General features: G+C 55.5%; 1 protein-coding gene across 2 annotated transcripts; it reads left to right on the top strand.

The window, feature by feature from the left end:
* The first annotated feature begins 1,321 nt into the window (after positions 1-1,321).
* Epn1 (epsin 1) lies at positions 1,322-13,821 on the top strand. 2 transcript variants are annotated; one of them, XM_013034538.1, is made up of 10 exons: positions 1,322-1,549; positions 6,226-6,475; positions 8,550-8,674; positions 9,032-9,106; positions 9,530-9,613; positions 10,454-10,751; positions 11,009-11,119; positions 11,239-11,325; positions 12,862-13,119; positions 13,244-13,821. In XM_013034538.1, exons 1-10 carry the CDS (start codon positions 1,322-1,324, stop codon positions 13,450-13,452), a joined length of 1,725 nt encoding a protein of 574 aa, XP_012889992.1. In that variant the 3' UTR covers positions 13,453-13,821. The 2 variants fall into 2 exon arrangements, with proteins under 2 accessions (XP_012889992.1, XP_012889993.1); XM_013034539.1 differs by having other exon boundaries at positions 11,242-11,325; positions 13,244-13,452.
* The last annotated feature ends 5,294 nt before the right edge of the window (positions 13,822-19,115 follow it).

The following is a 19,115-nucleotide window of genomic DNA, read 5'->3' as shown; positions in this document are numbered from 1 at the left end:
TGCAAGGCAAGCGCTCTACCACTGAGCCACCTTCCCAGCCCCTAGGTAAGCACTCTTATCACCGAGCTACATCTTCAGCCATGGTTGTTTTTTTAGACAGGGTCTTTTCTGTAGCACCATCCGGATTGGAACTCATAATTCTGCTGTCTCCCAGATCCCCCATGTGGGGGTCACAGGTATACACCACCGTTTCTGGCACTCTTGTGTTTTGTCTGCCATGGATTTCTACCACCTCTATTCCTCTTCTAGAAATCTTTTCTGCCCTCCTTTCTCCACTTCCTGCACCGTTTATTGAATGCTTTTTCCGGGCCAGCTTCTCTAGAGGGAAAAGCCGAGTACAGATGAATGTGGTTTCTAACCCCTTGGGCTCATGGGGTTGACTTTAGCCACAGAATTGGACAAATGGATTTAAAATCATGAGGGCTGCAGAGTCTACCAGAGAGGCCCCTGGGACAAGAGAAGCCCCTGGGACCAGAGAGGCCCCTGGGAGCAGTGACCTTGACATTTGAGTGAAGATTGGGAAGTTTGAATGGGACCCTGAGGGCCAGTGGAAATCCCTGGCCAGGAAGGAAGAACAGTAAGCAGGCCAGAAGGTCTTATGACATTTCTCCTAGCCTTTATGGGGCGCTTTCTGTTTACCAGGCCCTCTCAGTTGCCTGGGTTATTGTATAGACTCCCATTTGGCAGCTGAGAAAATGGAACGGCAGGGCTGGGAAAGTGGCTCAGTGGTAGAGCACTTGCCTTGCATGCATGAGGCCCTGGGTTCGATTCCTCAGCACCACATAAGTAGAAAAAGCCAGAAGTGGCACTGTGGCTCAAGTGGTAGAACACTTGCCTTGAGCTGAAGAGTGAGGCACAGCGCCCAGGCCCAGAGTTCAGGCCCAGACTGGCAAAAAGAAAGAAAGAAAGAAAATGGAAGGGCAGACGTTTGTAACTTGCTCAGATTGGCCTCTCTAGGAGTTAGCTGCATTGGGGTGTGGCCCTGTCTTTCTCACCCCAGTCTGACCTGCCACTGAACATTATGCCTCGCTGAGCACATGCCCCAGCAGGAAGAGGCAGGCGTGTTTGAGGAACTGAAAGATGGACTGGGAAACTTTCAGAGGTTAGCAGGAGACCGAGCCCTCTGGGCCACCCCAGGGGCTACTGGGAGCCTCAGGAGAGGTCAGGGCTCTGGCAGGCCTGTATCCGGTCTCTGTTTCTAAAGGCCCTCTTTCCCCCTCAGATGTGGTGATCTGCTGGCACCTACCGCAGCCTCCCTCCCTGTCGGTCGCCTCATTCCACGCTCCAGTGGGCCTGGGCCCCCCACGCCATCCCGACCACCATGTCGACCTCATCATTGCGCCGGCAGATGAAGAACATCGTGCATAACTACTCGGAGGCAGAGATCAAGGTCCGGGAGGCCACAAGCAATGACCCTTGGGGCCCGTCAAGCTCGCTCATGTCTGAGATTGCTGATCTCACCTACAACGTTGTGGCCTTCTCTGAGATCATGAGCATGATCTGGAAGCGGCTCAATGACCATGGCAAGAACTGGCGCCATGTCTACAAGGTCAGCGCCGTGGGGTGGTCCCCTGAGGACTGTCCATGCACATGAAATCTGTTGTCCAGTGAAAGCAACACATGGGGCTCTGCTTCAAAGCTGAGGATGCTTCATTCCCTCATGTAAATGGCATAGGTAGAGTTGGCATGTAACGTGTGTGTGTACGTACGTACGTACGTACATATGTGTGTGTACATGTACCCATGCACATGTATGCATCAGTACTAGGGCTTAAACTCAGGGCCTGGGTGCTTGCTGTTCTTTAGCTTATTTGCATAAGGCTGGTGCTCTGCCACTTGAGCCACAGTTCCATTTCCAGCTTTATTGGGAGTTCATTGGAGATAAGAGTCTCATGGACTTTCCTGCCCAGGCTGGCTTTGAACCGCCTCCCTTGGAGCTCAGTCCCCTTGAGTAGCTGGGATCACTGGTGTGAGCCATTAGCACTCAGCTCCCAAAGAATTCTGGCCCATGGTTGGCTGGGAATGTTGAACATGTGGGCCAGAATGTGCAAGTTGAGTAGTGTTTCTGGGAGTTTCAAGCATGTGATAGAAGTCTGCTTTCGTATATGTGGTCTGTTGTAGACTCAGGCTCTGCAGGCCCAAGGGGGCCCATAGGGCATGTTCCTTCCTGGTGTCTACTTGTTACTTGGCTTGGAGAAACTGAGTTGCAGCCTTTGGAGGTTGTCTAAAGCAGACGGTGTCTCCTTTACTTCTTTACCTAGATGACCCCAGGCTGTTGCCTACCTCAGGCCCGGGCACAGGTGATTGGCTTCCTGATCTGGGTATATCAGCTGGTGACTATCATTTATCTGACTTGTTGGGAAAGGCAGAGCCCCAGGGACAGATAGATTAAACAGGCTACTGCTCCTGAGAGTCAGGGGAGGGGGTTGAGGAAGAGAAGCACTGGGGACCCTTTGATTGACAGAATTGTCACGTATCTCGATTGTAGTGGTGATTATATGCCCTGCAGTGGGATTGTGAGAGCTCAGACTGTAATATGAGTGGGTTTGGTCTGAGTCCCTAATTTAAAGCAGAGAAAGGACCTTTTCTCTATCAGGATGTAAAATATTGGTCATGTTTTCCTTTTACTTATTATTACTTGTTTTTGTCGGTCGTGGGTCTTGAACTCTGGGCCTGGGCACTGTCCCTGAGCTCTTCAGCTCAAGGCAAACACTCTACCACTTGAGCTACAGTACCACTTCCAATTTTCTGGTGGTTTCTTGGAGATAAGTCTCAGCCTTCTGAGTAGCTAGGATGATGGGTGTGAGCCTCCTGCGCCCGGCATGTTTTCCTTTTATAAGTGCACAGTATTCCGAAGCATGGATTGGTTGTTACTTAACTAGTTTCCTGTTGATGTTCCGAAGTGACTTGCAGTGTGCTGCTTTCTCAGCAAGAGGGCTTTACTATCCTCAGGGCTCCAAGAGTGGGTTCCAATTTAACTGCCGCTCTGAGTCTGGGAGCCCGGCATTCCCCTTTGGGTTACTTGCTTCCCTGTTCCAGGGCAGCCAAGGGCATGGCATGGAGGCAGTGGCTGGCTTGATGTGGCCCGACCTCCACACACAGAGTTGGTTTCAGACCCAGCTCTGGCCCGTAAGTGTCGGCACGCCATTGCACACTGCCACTGCATGCTGCGTCTGTGCTGAGGCTTGGTTGGCATACATGAAGCACCAAAAGCTCTCAAGGACCCAGCTGACTCTGGCTGAGCTTCCTGGCTTGGTTGGTCTTGGAGACTTTCTGCCAAAGTAGAGATAGCTCCCTCTGCTCTGAGACGCAGACCCCGAGGCCCAGAGAGGTGGAACTTTTATCTAAAAGGCCCGCTTTCGCCAGGCGCCTGTAGCTCATGCCTGTAATCCTAGCTACTCAGGAGGCTGAGATCTGAGGATCAAGGTTCAAAGCCAGCCGGGGCAGGAACATCTGTGAAACTCTTATCTCCAATAAACCATTAGAAAACCGGAAGTGGCGCTGTGGCTCAAGCAGTAGAGCGCTCGCCTTGAGCTGAAGAGCACAGGGACAGTGCCCAGGCCCAGAGTTCAAGCTTCATGACAGACAAAAACAAAACAACAAAAATAAATAAAATAAAAGGCCTGCTGTCACGTCTAGAGATTTGATTTAATTGCTCTGCCTCTGTGTTGCTACATGTAGCAGTTTCCTTTTTTTTTTTTTAAGTAATTGTATTCATTGGTTTATTTTTGCAGTTATAGGAGCTTTTTTTGGGGGGGGGGTCCTGTCGTGGGGCCTGAACTCTGGGCCTGGGCGCTTTCCCTCAGCTCTTCAGCTCAAGGCTAGTGCTCTACCACTTGAGTCACAGTGCCACTTCCGGCTTTTTTCTTATTGCTTATGTGGTACTGAGGAATCGAACCCAGGGCCTCAGGATGCAAGGCAAGCGCTCTACCACTGAGTCACCTTCCCAGCCCCTCCTTTTATTTTTAATTGCCTCACTCTGAATTTGTTATAGATTCTTTAGGTATTGTACTGTGGATACACTTGATCTGTTTCCTAGTTCATGGTTTTAACTGTAGCTCCAAAGTCCAGGGAGCCATGAAATGAGAAGTTTCTCATAATCCTTTTGGTTTGGAATGAGGTAAATTCTCTTCAGTAGTGTATGGCCTCATTCTGCGCACCTGCCTCTTGGAGAGCTCTATCGGCAGGTGTGTGCAGCCTTCCTGGTTTCATTCCAAAGTGCAAGGCCCTGGCCTGATTCATGAACGTGGTGATGCACTTAGCAATGTTTGCTTTTTCCTTTCTCCTCTGAAAGTGAGCACCTTTTGGCCCAGTTAAAAACTAATCTATGATTTTGGATGGAATACTCTCCATACTCCCCAGAAAGCCTTTCTAGAGACAGATGTGGCAAGAGCTTGTCATCCCAGAACTCTTGGAGGCTGATGCAGGAATTGGGGACTTCAAGACCAGCTTGGGCTACAGAGCCAGATGCTGTTTCCAAAGAAAAAGGTCTTTCAGAATCTAGTTCAGGGAGATATTGGTAGCCGACAGCAACATTTACTGCAAAAGTGATTGTTCAGAGGCAAGTGAGCTGTAGTGTTTGGCAACCTCCATGTTCTACACCTGAGTGCCTGGATGTTTTGTTGGTGGTAGGAACGCTGTGAGTCCCCCTTACTCTGCCCTGAGAGAGCCTGGGCCTAGCTGCCATTGGCATCTCCCCTTCCAGGTGCCAGCTGTCCTCTGGGTGGTCCTGCAGTGCTGGCATGGCTTAGGCTTCTAGAGGGGGAGGAGGCTGTGAGGCGCCTCCAGGGTACCTGACAAGTAGTTTGCCTCTTACTTTGGATCTTCCTCTGTCTCTATCTCTTGTCTCTCTGTCTCTGTCTTTCTTTCTGTCATGGGGCTTGAACTCAGGGCCTGGGTACTGTCCCTGAGCTCTTAGTCTTAAGGCTAGCACTTTACCACTTTGAGTCAGTGTGTGCCACTTCCAGTTTTTGAGCTAAGAGTCTCACAGGGCTGGCCTCTGGCGGCTGACACCTGTAATCCTAGCTACTCAGGAGGCTGAGATCTGAGACTGCGATTCAAAGCCAGCCCAAAGCCAGCCCAAGCAGGAAAGTCCATGAAACTCTTATGTCCAATAAACCACTAGAAAACTGGAAGTGCCAAGTGGTAGAGCGCTTGCCTTGAGCTGAAGAGCTGAGGACAGTGTCCAGGCCCTGAGTTCAAGACCCACGACCGACAAAAAAAAAAGTCTCAGGTATTTTTCTTTCTGGGCTGACTTCAAACTGTGATCTTCAGATCCCAGCCTTCTGAGTAGCTATCAGCACCTGCTGTTTGGATTTCTTTTTGTTGTTGTTGGTTGTGGGGCTTGAACTCTGGGCCTGGGCACTGTCCTCAGCTCTTCAGTTCAAGGTGAGTGCTTTACTGCTTGCACCACAGCACCACTTCTGGTTTTCTCTTTTTTTTTTTTTTTTGGGGGTCCAGTCGTGGGGCCTGAACTCTGGGCCTAGGCACTGTCCTTCAGCTCTTCAGCTCAAGGCTAGTGCTCTACCACTTGAGTCACAGCGCCACTTCCGGGTTTTTTCTTTTTGCTTATGTGGTGCTGAGGAATCGAACCCAGGGCCTCAGGCATGCAAGGCAAATGCTCTACCACTGAGCCAACTTCCCAGCCCTGGTTTTCTGTTGGTTTATTGGAGATTAGAGTCTCATGGCCTTTCCTGCCTGGGCTGGATTTGAACCACGATCCTCAGATCTCAGCCTCCTGAGTAGCTAGGATGATAGGCGTGAGCCACCGCTCCTGGCTGGATTTCTTTTGAAAGACATGGAGCAAGCTTAGTGGCAGTATGTAATGTCTGGACAGACCTTGTGGCCGTGTATCTTGTATTTTTATTCACATATGTGGGACGGTGGCAGGACTTCGCGTGACCTTTTGAAGGGGCCTGGCCTCTTGCTCCAGCCCAGTTCAGCAGTGTGTGCCACACCCAGTGTTGGGCACCACACATCTGTCTGGAGATGAAGGATGGAGTCCCCAGTCCCTGGGGGCTGTGGTCCCGGTCTCTGGACCGCAGCCTGCATGGCCCCCATGCTGGCTATCCATGCCGAGCCTCTGCTCCCCCTTTCTCTGTGCATCGTGCTGTGTGCATGGCAGGTTCTTACCAACAGGTGACAGTTAGTGGTGGGGCCTGAACCTGGCACTGCCCAGGGGTTGGGCCTGCTTTGGTGTCCAGTGTGATGGTGTGTGCCCAACAGGCCATGACGCTGATGGAGTACCTCATCAAGACGGGCTCTGAGCGTGTGTCCCAGCAGTGCAAGGAGAACATGTACGCTGTGCAGACGCTCAAGGACTTCCAGTACGTGGACCGGGATGGAAAGGACCAGGGCGTGAACGTGCGGGAGAAGGCCAAGCAGTTGGTGGCCCTGCTGCGAGATGAGGACCGGCTGCGGGAGGAGCGTGCCCATGCACTTAAGACCAAGGAGAAGCTGGCCCAGACCGCCACGGGTGAGTCCCTACCTCCTCCGGCAGCCGAGCCTGTCTTGCCTTGCCCTCCGAGCCCCCACGTCCACTGGCCCACGGCGTTTGCCGAACACTTCTTCAGGGCTGCTTCTGGCCAGAGGCCTTTTGAAGTGCTTCATGTTTTGGGGTCACTGTGAGCCCCTACTTGTAGATGTGAGGACATGGTGGGGCCATGGGCAGGTTTTTTTTTTTTTTTTTTTGGTTGGTTGTGGGTCTTGAACTCGACCTGGGCGCTGTCCTTCAGATCTTCAGCTCAAAGCAAGCACTCTACCATTTGAGCCACAGTGCCACTTCCACCTTTTCTGTGTATGTGATGCTGAGGAATTGAACCCAGGGCCTCATGCATGCGAGGTGAGCACTCTACCACTGAACCCCCTTCCCAGCCCCTTGGTTGTTTTTTTTTTTTTTTTTTTTTTGGGTCCCGTCATGGGCCTGAACTCTGGGCCTGGGCGCTGTCCCTCAGCTCTTCAGCTCAAGGCTAGCGCTCTACCACTTGAGCCACAGCGCCACCTCCGGCTTTTTTCTTTTTGCTTATGTGGTGCTGAGGAATTGAACCCAGGGCCTCATGCATGCAAGGCAAGTGCTCTACCACTGAGCCACCTTCCCAGCCCTTGGTTGTTTTTTTTTTTAGCACAGGGTCCCGCTGTGCAGCCCTGGCTGGCATCAAACCCTGGCTCCCGCCTCTGCCTCCTCAGGCCTAGGTCACAGGTGCGCATCACCACACCCAGCAGCATTGGATAGATTTTTTTTATTTGCATCCTTTGCTTCCCTCCCTCCGTCTGTCCCTTCTTTCCTCTCCTGGGGTCAGACCCAGGCCTTGTGCGTGCTGGGCGAGCCATATGGGAGCACTTAACCTTGTGTGAGGGCTGTGACTAGGCATCTCCACCTTGCTGCATGTCCTCCACGTGCTCCTCCATTCGAGCCTTGCCTGCCTGCCCGCCTTCTAGTCTCCCGTGCTCACCGCCCCACCCCTGCCCAGCCCGGCGCCCTGCAAGCTCCCCTCATGGACTGTGACCTTTGAATTTCACATCACTTCTATGTGCTTGATAAATTCTTCTTCCTTGATGTCCTCCAACCATTTAAAATGTAAAAGTTTTGTCACTATGGCCTTGCAGGCCCAGTGCCGGCCGCAGGCTGAGAGAGGGCAGCGGGGCATTTGTCTCGGAGGCCCCAGGGAGATAGGAATGCTGACCAGCCTCTTGAGGAGGTGGGTGGGAATGGGGAGCCTGAGTGTTGGCCTTCTGTCCTTATTTAGCCTAGGGGGGTCCCCAGCACCCACCTGCTGGGGGTTCTCCCAGGTCCAACCCAGGGCTCCCTCACCGCTCAGATGGGGTCCCAGGACAGCTCCCGGGAGGGGCCGAGGCCTTGGTGTGGTTAGCGGCGCCTGGGGTGCAGTGGTGGGCAGGAACCCCGGAATCCTGGATGAGGGCTGGGGTACTGGCGCAGGCAATGTGGAGAGGGTAGAGTGGGTTAGGGTCTGCTGTGGGCGGGGCTAAGCCCAAGGCTGTGGACAGAGTCTGCCCTCTGCCCTCTGACTGCTGGGGGAACAGGCAGAGTCCTAGGAAGCCAGTGGGCAGTGCCCAAGCCTGGCACTGTGGGAGGGGAGGAGAAGATGCCGGCTCAGCAGTCGTCCTCCCCCACTGGGGATGGTGCGGCCTCTCTGGGGCCCCAGCCCTTCCATCGCCTTGTCGCACTCCTGGAACCAAGGGCTGCTTGTCCATTGCTCTTCTGATGGTGGGGCTTGGGCCCCTGCAGGCTGACCCATGCTTCTCCCCTAAGAGCTGCCACTCTCGCTCTCCTTCCCGGAGCAACATTTCCAGAGGGAGCCTCCCTCCCCTCCGGGACTCCAGAGACCCTGCCTTTGGGCAGACCTGGACCCTGTGCCCCTGCCCCCTCCCCCCCAACCCTGGCCCCACCCAAGGGTGGGGCCTGCCCTTTACCCTCCTCACCTCTCTGGTCCCTACCTCCCCCCCATCTTAGCCTTTGGAGGCTGTGGGGGAGGGGTGGGGACCAAAGGCCCTTGGTTCACCTGGGATCCCATGGCTCTGCTGTCCCGCAGCCTCATCTGCAGCCGTGGGCTCAGGGCCCCCACCTGAGGCGGAGCAGGCCTGGCCACAGAGCAGCGGGGAGGAGGAGCTGCAGCTCCAGCTGGCCCTGGCCATGAGCAAGGAGGAAGCCGACCAGGTACCCACACCCCGGCTTCTGCGGGGCCCCACTTCTGTCCTGCCATCCTGTCTCCATGCCTTCCCTCCCCTCCCACTCCCCCCAGCCTCTTCCTCACCCGCATCCTCCCTCCTACCTCCACCCGCCTCTTTTCTCCGGCTCTTTCCGGTCCCTGACCTGGCCACTTTCCTCTCTAGGAGTTGGCCTGCCCCTTGGCGTTTGGGTTTCCATTCCTCTCTGTGTGCCCCTCTCTTTTCTGGCCCTGTCCAGCCCTGGCTCTGTGCCTGTCTGCCCATCTACTCTTGTTCTTTTCTGGCCACCTGTGCCTCTGCCTGTGCCAGCCACCCTGCCCCACCCCTCACACTCTCTCTCCCCCAGCCCCCGTCCTGCGGCCCCGAGGACGACGTCCAGCTCCAGCTGGCCCTTAGTTTGAGCCGAGAGGAGCATGATAAGGTCAGAGCGGCTTCCCTGCCCTTCCTCCAGCACCTCTCCGCCACGGGTGTGTGGACATGCACACACTCACTACCCACGTGCACCCACCACCCGGTGGACGCCCAGCCTGAGGTGGACCTAGGCCCACAGCAGGCTCCCAGTTTAGATGGTGCTCCTTAAGGCCTGCCGAAGCGGCAGACAGTACTCCCCAAGGCCTGCCGGGGCGGCCTGGGGCTCCCTCCTCTCCTTCTCCCTCCCTCCTCCTCCCTCTCTCCCCCTCCCCCTCAGGTGTCCACCCATTCCATACATTGTCCACATGCTGTGTGAAGTTTGCAGCTGCATCACCAGGCTTGGGAGGATGGTTGGGGAGGACGGCGCGGCCTCCATCTGTGCGGGGCCTGTGTGGTAACCGCTGCCCCCGCCGGCTGCCCTTGTGTCCCACAGGAAGAGCGGATCCGCCGAGGGGATGACCTGAGGCTGCAGATGGCCATAGAGGAGAGCAAGAGGGAGACAGGGGGCAAGGAGGAGGTGAGCAGCCCCAGCGCCCAGACAGCCACAGGCCCCTTGGCCACAGGAGGCAGGGCTCCCTTATCCTGTTGTCTCTGACGCCTCGAAAGCGTGGCACCCACATCACACTGTGGCCACAGTCCTTGCTGTGGCCGCCATTCCACACGCAGCCACTCTGGCAACCTTCCAAGAACCCGGCCTGGCTTCCACGCACCACCGTGTCTTCTCATGCAAGGTTCTGGATGCTGGAGGTCACCTGGGCCCTTGAGTCAAGGCTGAGCTCGCTCAGGCCGGGGGTGGTAATGGGCAGCCTCATTCCTCTGGCCTCCATGGATGGCCTCCTCCAGCCCCTGTGGGGTCCTCTAGAGGAGGAGAGGACCTGAGGTGCCGGTAGGTATTCAGCGGCCCCCCAGAGGCTCACCCATGTACCCCCTCGCCCTCAGCTGCCTCCACCTAGGAGACTTGTGTGGGGAGGAATGGATGTGGGGTGGAGTTCCTCGATCTTCAGAGAGGTGGGAGTTCTGGCTGGTGGGCTTCGGGGGGCCTGGCAGGGCTCCCCAGGAGGTGAGGTCAGGGATGCTCAGCTGAGGTGGGTGGGAGTGGCTGGCAGGGCAGGGCGTGGCCCATCCTCACAGGGCGTGGCCTGGCTTCCATGGTGGGGGGTTTTGAAGGATCACTCAGGTGCTATGCAGGGAATGCTGGGAGTGGGGTGGTGGGCAAGGTAGAAGGAGGGGGTGGACCCTGCGCTGAGGGGAGGGTATTCGAGCATGGGTGTGTGTGGGGGGGGCGGGGCTAGCTCCATCTCCTAAGCGGGTGGGTCTCCCCACAGCTGTCTGTGTCACCCCTCTCCTCTTTCCATAGTCCTCTCTCATGGAACTTGCCGACGTCTTCACGGCCCCTGTCCCTCCGCCAGCCTCAGCCTCTGACCCCTGGGGAGGCCCAGCGTCGTTGCCTGCTGCTGTCCCTGCCTCGGACCCATGGGGGGGGCCTGCCGTCCCCCCAGCTGCTGACCCCTGGGGTGGCCCGCCCCCCACGCCTGCCTCTGGGGACCCGTGGAGGCCTGCGGCCTCAGCTGGGTCATCTGCGGACCCCTGGGGCGGGGCCCCAGGCGCTGTGGCTGGGGAGGGGCCCCCGGCGGACCCTTGGGGAGGCTCTGACAGTGAGTACTGCCCCAGGACACCCCACCCTGCCCCACGCTGTGCACTCATTGGTCACACAGGCCACTAGGACCATCGGAGTGGGGCTGGGACAGCTGGGGGTTTGCCCATGAAGAAGGGGGTGGGGAGTTAGGAAGGGGGAGGGCAGGACTGTGTGGAAGGAAGACCTGTGAGTACCACATAGTGGCAGGTCGTGGCCCTAGCTGTCCAGTTGGAAGCCAGGTGCCGCAGCCCCTCATGAGCATCCCTCCTCCCTTAGGTGGGGCCCCGGTTGGCGGAGCCCCAGCGTCTGATCCCTGGGCGCCTGCGCCAGCCTTCTCAGACCCCTGGGGTGGCTCCCCTGCCAAGCCCAGCACCAATGGCATGACAGGTATGGTGGCTCTGCGTTGCGTGTGCTGCCCGCAAAGGAGGGAGGGAGGGATGGGGGGGGAGGGGAGGGGGGTGGCGGCTCAGGGCCGGGCGCTCCTGAGCAGAACGCCTACCCCACAGCAGCTGGTGGCTTTGACACCGAGCCTGATGAATTCTCAGACTTCGACCGACTCCGCACGGCCCTGCCCACCTCTGGGAGCAGCACAGGTGAGCTGCCTTCCATCAAGAAGTCCCTGCCATGCCCTGGCCCCACCCCACCCGACCCGCACCCTGCCCAGCCACACTCTGGGCAGTGAGTGCCCCACACCGGCATTTCCTGTGATTCTCACTCAGAAAGGTGGCCATGGAGGTTCAGGGTTCCCTCAGGAGTTTCCCCTCCCCCTTCCCTCCCCACCTCCTCCCCCTCCCCCTCCTAGGGTGGGGCTTGGGTGCTGGCATCATCTGCACGCTGCCCTCTGCAGTGTTGGTTGCTGGGCACACTGGCCAGCCTTGTGCAGGCCAGAACCCTGCAGCAGACAGCTCCAGTGCCTTTGGGTCTTGCTGCGAACCCCACAGGGTCCAGGTCCCTTCCGAGCTTAGCAGTTGCATTTGCCCACAGGAACTGATGTCCATTTTAGTCACTTTTTTTTTTTGGTTGATGTTGCCAGACCTGAGGCTTGAACTCAGGGCCTGGGCACTGTCCCTGAGCTTCTTGTGCTCAAGGCCACCACTCTACCTCTTGAGTCCCAGCGCTGCTTCTGGCTTTTCCTGTGTATGTGGTCCTGAGGAATCGAACCCAGGGCTTCATACATACAAGGTGAGCACTCTACCACTGAGCCACATTCCTGGCCCTTGGTCACGCCTTTATTTATTTTTCTGTCAGTGGTGGGGCTTGAACTCTGGGCCTGGGCAGTGAGCCACAATGACACTTCCAGTTTCCTGGTGGTTAATTGGAGACAAGAGTCTTGCAGGCTTTCCTGTCCAGGCTGCTTTGAACTGTGATTCTCAGATCTCAGCCTCCTGAGTAGCTAGGATGACAGGCATGAGCCACCAGTGCCCAGCCCTTGTCACTTAATTCATTTTTGGAAGCCTGGCTAGTCTCCTGTAAGGCTGTGAGTCCAAGTGTGTGCCCTGCACCAGGCCTCTTAATTTTGTTGTTGTTGTTGTTGGTCGTGGGCGCTGTTCCTCAGCCCTTCAGCCCAAGGCTAGTGCTCTACCATTGAACCACAGCACCAGCCTCATGCATGGAGGCAAGCACTCTACCATTGATCCACCTTCCCAGCCCTCTTTTTTTTTAATGAAGTAAGCTTCTATTGTGGTGCTGATTATAGCATAGAAGCAAGTTGCTGCCAAGTTAGCTCTGAAGGGAGAAAGTACCCAGCACTTCCTCTCCTCCCTTGACTGCTTGAGACTGGCTGCCATGTCTGCAGGCATCACTCCTCTCCACCTCCCCCCTCTCCCCCCCCCCCACGGAGATGTGTGCCTTCTCCCCACATTAGGATTCTTTCTCTATTGGAAAAGTTCAAGCAAGCATCCTCTGCCGCCATTGCCTGCAGAGTGAGCGGATTTGCTTGCTGGTGTGGCCTGGGGTTGTATAGGAGAAGCTCCCTGTTTTCAGCAGCAGCCACTACTTGTAGTGAATTTCCCCATGTGTCACTGCTCAGGTTGACGTGACAGCCTGATCACAGCACTCCAGGCCCGGTTCCCACCCCCCTCCCCCCCTGCCTCCCCCCCTCACCTTTAGTCCATCCCGACCCCTTCCAGGGGAGCTGGAGCTGCTTGCTGGAGAGGTGCCTGCCCGCAGCCCCGGGGCGTTTGACATGAGTGGGGTCGGGGGGTCTCTGGCCGAGGCGGTGAGCAGCCCCCCACCGGCTGCTGCCCCCACCCCCACCCCCCCCACTCGGAAGACGCCGGAGTCCTTCCTGGGGCCCAATGCAGCCCTTGTCGACTTGGACTCGTTGGTGAGCCGGCCGGGCCCCACGCCGCCGGGAGCCAAGGCCTCCAACCCCTTCCTGCCGAGTGGTGAGCATGTCCCCGGGCAGGGGGCAGGATGGGGGGGGGGCTCCCTTTGCTGCTCACAGATGCATGCTGCCTCCCCCCCCACGCTCGAGGACCACTCTCCATGCACCTTCTTATCTCCCTGCAGGAGCCCCCGCCACGGGCCCCTCTGTCACCAACCCCTTCCAGCCCGCACCGCCCGCCTCGCTCACCCTGAACCAGCTCCGCCTCAGCCCCGTGCCCCCCGTCCCTGGAGCGCCTCCCACCTACATCTCCCCCCTTGGTGGGGGCCCTGGCCTGCCACCCATGATGCCCCCCGGCCCCCCAGCCCCTAACACTAACCCCTTCCTCCTATAATCCGGGGGGAGGGAGGCTGGGCCCGCAGGCTGCCCGTCCTGCCCCCCTGGAGACCTTGCTTCCGGGAGATGGGTATTGTGAGTGCATGTGAAATGGGGACCCTCCCCCAGCCCCCTTTCCCTCCTGGGGCCACTCACACTACGTCCCCTTCCCACATCCCCGGCCCTCCTCCCCAGGAGAAACTGGACACGGGGCGTGGGGGAGCTGGCTGGAGGAGGGCCTTTCCCATGGCATTAGAAGGGGGGACCGGGTCCCCCTCACCCTGCCCACCTCCTCCCAAATCAGTGTTTGAGCCTTCTCGTTCTCTGCACCCCTCGGTGAGTCCTCGGTGATGATTTTGGCAACTTCGGGAATAAATGGCAATTCTCACGGTTGTGGCTCCTAAAGTTCCCATGTACGGCAGTGTCTGTGTCCCTCCCAAGCCCCTAGTCTCTCGGGGTTAACAATTGGGACCCCGCCCCTTCTTGACCCTGCTCTGGGGGTGGTGCCAAGGCCTGGTTGGCACTGTGGGGGTCCCTCCCGGGCACTTCAGGGAGAGCTGGGTTATGTGGGGATGAGGGTCAGGTCTGAGGGCTTGGGGGCAGAGGGGAGGTGGCACGTACTCAACACAGGTGTCCACCTGAAGCAGCACCAGTACCTGCACTCCTGCAACACCCTGGGGTGGCACCGCCACCGACCTGCAGGGCCTCCCAGTGTCCAGGAGTGCTGTGTGCACAGTGACCTCAGCACGTCAAGCTGCCAGCATGTATGTCTGCCACTGTGGCTCTGGGCTTCGTGGGGGGAGGGGCACCGTGTGTGGGGGCTGCTGAGGGGGGCGCCATGTTGGGGGTCCACTGCAGCGTTCTGATGCTCCTGGACTTTCTTCCTGGTGGGTCTCCTGTCACTCAGGGCTGCCAGCTCTGCCCAGTGGTGCCAGTGGTTGGAGACTGGGTGGGAGCAGGCAAGGGAAAGGAGACCACACTCTTGCCTCTTGCCGGAGTGGCTCCTGGGCTCAGGGCTACAGGGCCCTGTCACAGATACTGCAAAGAGCCGGGTGTGGAGCAAGAAGCTGGAGTACAGTTCCTGAGTTCAAGCCCTAGTATGCGCATGCGTATACATACACACAAAGGTAAGATGGAAAGGGAGCTAGGGGCCAAGCACATACTTGGGAATGTCACCAGCTTGAAAGACCCTTGTACAGCTCACATACTAATAAACAATGTGAAAGGTGTGGGGGGTGAGGGAGAAGCTGAAGCAGCTGCGTCCCATGCTGTGTGGAGCCCTGGGCGCCACCCTGGGGTAGAGAAAGAAATTGGGAGACCATGTGACATGCTGCCAGCCGGAGGCCCAGGAGCCGGCCTTGTCCCAGACCTTAGCCTCCAAACCATCAAATCTCCCAAGCTACCCAGTCTGTGAGTGTTCAGAAGGTCATCCACACTGCTGGGGGTGCACAGCTGCTCCCCTCCTCAGCTCCTGACATGGACCCTCTGCTGGTTCAAGCTCATCCTGCCCCTCACCCTGTCCCTGCCATGTCCTCTCAGCTGCCGCCCACTTATGATGCTCCCTGACCACATCCACCAGGGGACAGCCGCTTAGCTCTCCCACCCCACCCCATCCCTGAGGAGGTGTTTGCACAGGGCTGGCCCTGGATACTTCCCATGCACCACTGGCTGGCTCCTCCACTATGCTGCTTGTGTGGCAGGGACCTCCAAGCCCCTCCCTTTCCCACTCAGCTTGGAAGGCTCCATGAATTTGCATAAAGCAAGCACAGCCCTGGTAGCCGGGGCAGGGAGTGCACAGGGTTGAGAATCGTAACTCGGCATGATTGGCTGCTGTAGGCCCATGCAAACTCCTAAAGAACCAGTCCAAAAGGAGATTCCCATAGATGCAGATACCTGCTTATTGCTAGGATTTTTCCCCCTTACCAAGACAAGCAAACGTGAAAACAAAAAAAGACCACTGGTGCTGGTGGCTCAGGTCTGTCATTCTAGCTACTCAGGAGGCTGAGATCTGAGGATCACGGTTCAAAGCCAGCCCAGGCAGGAAAGTCTATGAGACTTACCTCCAATAAACCAATAGAAAACCAAAAGTGGTGCTGTGGCTCAAGTGGTAGAATGCTCGCCTTGAGCTGAAGAGCTGAAGGATAGCGCCCAGGCCCAAAGTTCAGGCCCCATGAACTTGGGGCTGGCAAGGTGGTTCAGTGGTAAAGTGCTCACCTAGCATGCATGAAGCCCTGGGTTTGATTCCCCAGTACTACATACACAGAAGAAGCTGGAAGTGGTTTGATTCCCCAGTACCACATACACCGAAAAGGCTGTGGCTTAAGTGGTAGAGTGCTAGCCTTGAACAAAAGAAGCTCAGGGACAGCACCTAGGCCCCGAGTTTAAGGCTCAGCATTGGCTGGCAAAAAAAAAAAAAAAAAAAAAACGCTTTCTTGTGACTGACTGTATGCTGTGTGTCTATCTTTGGTAAATACTTGGTGTGCCCCTGAGGTGAATTTGTTGTTGAGCCAATCGCATGTGCATGGGCACACAGAATAGCTCTTGTTTTCCTTCTTTGAACCATGAGTCATGTCTTTTTTAAATTTATAACTTCCACATGGTAGGTTGACATCACAGAAGATAGGAAGACATGGCAAGTGTATTGAAAAGCTGAGAAGGTGTTAATGGGAGCAGAAGGCTAAATCTAAGTCCCAAGCATGACAACACTATATTTCAAGTGTTTCCTTCCTAATGGAACCATGTGGGTGAAGCAGCCTGATCCTTCCCTGAAGCCCTGGTATGGGTGCCGGGAGCCGTTGGTCATGCTTTTAGGCACAGCAGTGTCCCACAGACAGGCTCATGTCAGAAGGGTTATTTGCCTGGCCCCAGAGGAGCGGAGGGTTGAAGATGTCTCGGCTCACCGCTGCACATTGGCTCAGCGAGGCCTGCTACCCTGGGTTGGTAGTGGGGTCTGACCAATGTTGGCAGCCATGTGAAGACGGGGCTTATCCCCGATGTTGCAGAAGACAGTGCTCTTGATGTCCAGACTGGGAAAAGAGCCGATATTCATGCGGGGGCGGATGGGCTTGGCCATACATCCCAGTCCTGGCCAGTCCCCACGTCCACCTGGCTGGCCCAGCACAGGAACAGCATGGAGTCTCGGCGCCTTTCATCTGGCTGATCCAACCCAGTGGACGGTCCTGAGGCTGTCAGGACCAGGAGGTGGTGGCCATCCACACCCAAGGCCGAGGCTATGCAGAGGAAGAGCAGGCTGGACAGCTGCCTTCTGCTGGCAATCCAGAATACTGGCTCGGCGTGGTTCAGAGGGAGAGCTCAGAGACCTTGAGTTCAAATCCAGTAGCGCCTCCTCCCCAAAGCTAGAAACTTCCTGCAGTCTTTCTGGTTAGGCCAGACTCTCTACATAAGATGAAAATGTAACAAAATGTCTTTCTTCCTCATGGTTGAACTTCTGTTTTTTCACTTTATTATTTGATGGTAGTTTTTTTTTCTTTTTGTAATAGTAATAGGGAAGTTTCTAGAAAGAGAATATGTTGCTATGAACTGAAAGCGGGTCTCCTGCAGGCTGACATTACTTTTAGTGGAGGTGGTAGACATTCCTGATTCCTGACCTCTGGGTTCTGAGTAGCTGGGATTATAGCTGTGGGCTACCAGGCTGGGTTTTACATGGTCCTCACTGCCAGACTGGGATCGCACTCACTGGGCGGCAGGGATTTTCTTTTCCTTTCCTTTTTGTTTTTTTGCCAGTCCTGGGGCTTGAACTCAGAGCCTCGGTGCTGTCCCTCACCAATTCAGCTCAAGATGAGCACTCTACCACTTGAGCCACAGTGCCACTTCCGGTTTTCTGGTGCTGGTTTACTGGAGATAAGAGTCTCATCGACTTTCCTGCCCAGGCTGGCTTTGAACCATGATCCTCAGATCTCAGCCTCCTGAGTAGCTGTGATGACAGGTGTTAGTCACTGGAGCCCAGCAGGTGCAGGGCTTTTTTACTCAAGGTATAGAACCAGCATCAGCTCTCCCTGGGTGTATCAGAGGCCCTGATTCTAAGCAAAGCCCATTGTTAACAATCAAATTCGGTCATGAACCAGAACCTTGGGTAACACATTTTCATATTGAGAAAGTCATATTCTAGGCCTGTGTTGTTAACAGAAATTCAGTGTGGGAGCATTATAAATTTTTATCATCTTTCTATAAATACATAAAGCAATTGTAATCCATTAAAATATATCTATATATGTTTTAATTAGTCAAAATGTTGTTCCCACCTGTGGCATATGCCGGCCTATTGCAAAGCAAGGTTAGGCCAAGAGCATTATGAACCCTTGAAAATGTCCAGGTGATCCTAAGCTATGCTTAGAGGCGGGAACAGCTTTTATGGGGAGATAAAAAAAAAAAATTAGAGCTGGGCATTGGTGGCTCACACATAATCCTAGCTTCTCAGGGGGCTAAGATCTGAGGATCACAGTTCAAAGCCAGCCCAGGCAGGAAAGTCCATGAGCCTTTTTTTTTTTTGTCACGGCTTGAACTCTGGGCCTGGACCCTGTCCCTCACCTCTTCAGCTCAAGACTAGTGTAGTGCTCTACCACTTGAGCCAGAGCACCACTTCCGGTTTTCTGGTGGTTCAGGGAGAGAAGAGTCTCATGGACTTTCCTGCCTGGCTGGCTTTGAACTGCCATCCTCAAATCTCAGCCTCCTGAGTAGCTAGGATGACAGGTGGGAGCCCCCAGTGGCCGGCAGGACTTTTTTTTTTTTTGCCAGTCCTGGGGACTTGAACTCAGGGCCTGGGTGCTGTCCCTGAGCCTCTACCACTTGAGCAACAGCGCCACTTCTGCAATTTTTGAGTAGTTTATTAGAGATAAGAGTATCATGGGGACTTTATCTGCCCAGGCTGGCTTTGAATTGTGATCCTCACGCTTGCTACTGAGGCACCTTTGAGCCCTATTTTTAAAAAAAATTTTTTTTGGTCGGTTGTGGGGCTTGAACTCTGGGCCTGGGCGCTGTCCCTCAGCTCTTCGCTCAAGGCTAACGGTCTATCATTTGAGCCACCGCCCCACTTCCTGTTTTTTTCTGCTTATGTGATGCTGAGGAATAGAACTTAGGGCCTCATGCATGCGAGGCAAATGCTCTACCACTGAGCCAATTTCCCAGCCCTGGTTTTTTTTTTTTTTGAGGCAAGTTTTCCCCCCTTTTGGTTTATATTACTGCTGGTTACATTTCATGTATTAATCTCCTACACAACAGTGCCACGTTCTGCAGTCATCTGTCCATTGTGTTGGTTTGTTTCATTTGCTGTGCAGAAGCTTCTTGGTTTGCCACAGCCCCTCCTTGCTCATTTGTGCTTCTGTTTCATACACGTTTGGAGGTTTGTGGAGGGGCAGAAGGGTCTGTTCTCGGCTTGTCCAAATGCCCCTCCTTAGGCCTACCAATAAGGGGCAAGACCAATGTTAAGAGCTATTTTTTCCTTCTATTTTCTAGGGTTGTTTTTGTTTCCCATGTTTATAGACTTAATCTGTATGATCTGATTTTGGGATATTTATTTATTTTTTTTTTTTTTTTGCCGGTTGTGGGGGCCTGAACTCTGGGCCTGGGTGCTGTCCCTTGGCTCTTCAGCTCAAGGCTAGCGCTCTACCACTTGAGCCATAGTGCCACTTCCGGCTTTTTCTGCTTATGTGGTGCTGAGGAATC

Source organism: Dipodomys ordii, unplaced genomic scaffold (assembly GCF_000151885.1).
Source record: "Dipodomys ordii isolate 6190 unplaced genomic scaffold, Dord_2.0 Scaffold191, whole genome shotgun sequence".
NCBI lineage: Eukaryota > Metazoa > Chordata > Mammalia > Rodentia > Heteromyidae > Dipodomys > Dipodomys ordii.
This window is presented reverse-complemented; position numbering and strand designations above follow the sequence as displayed.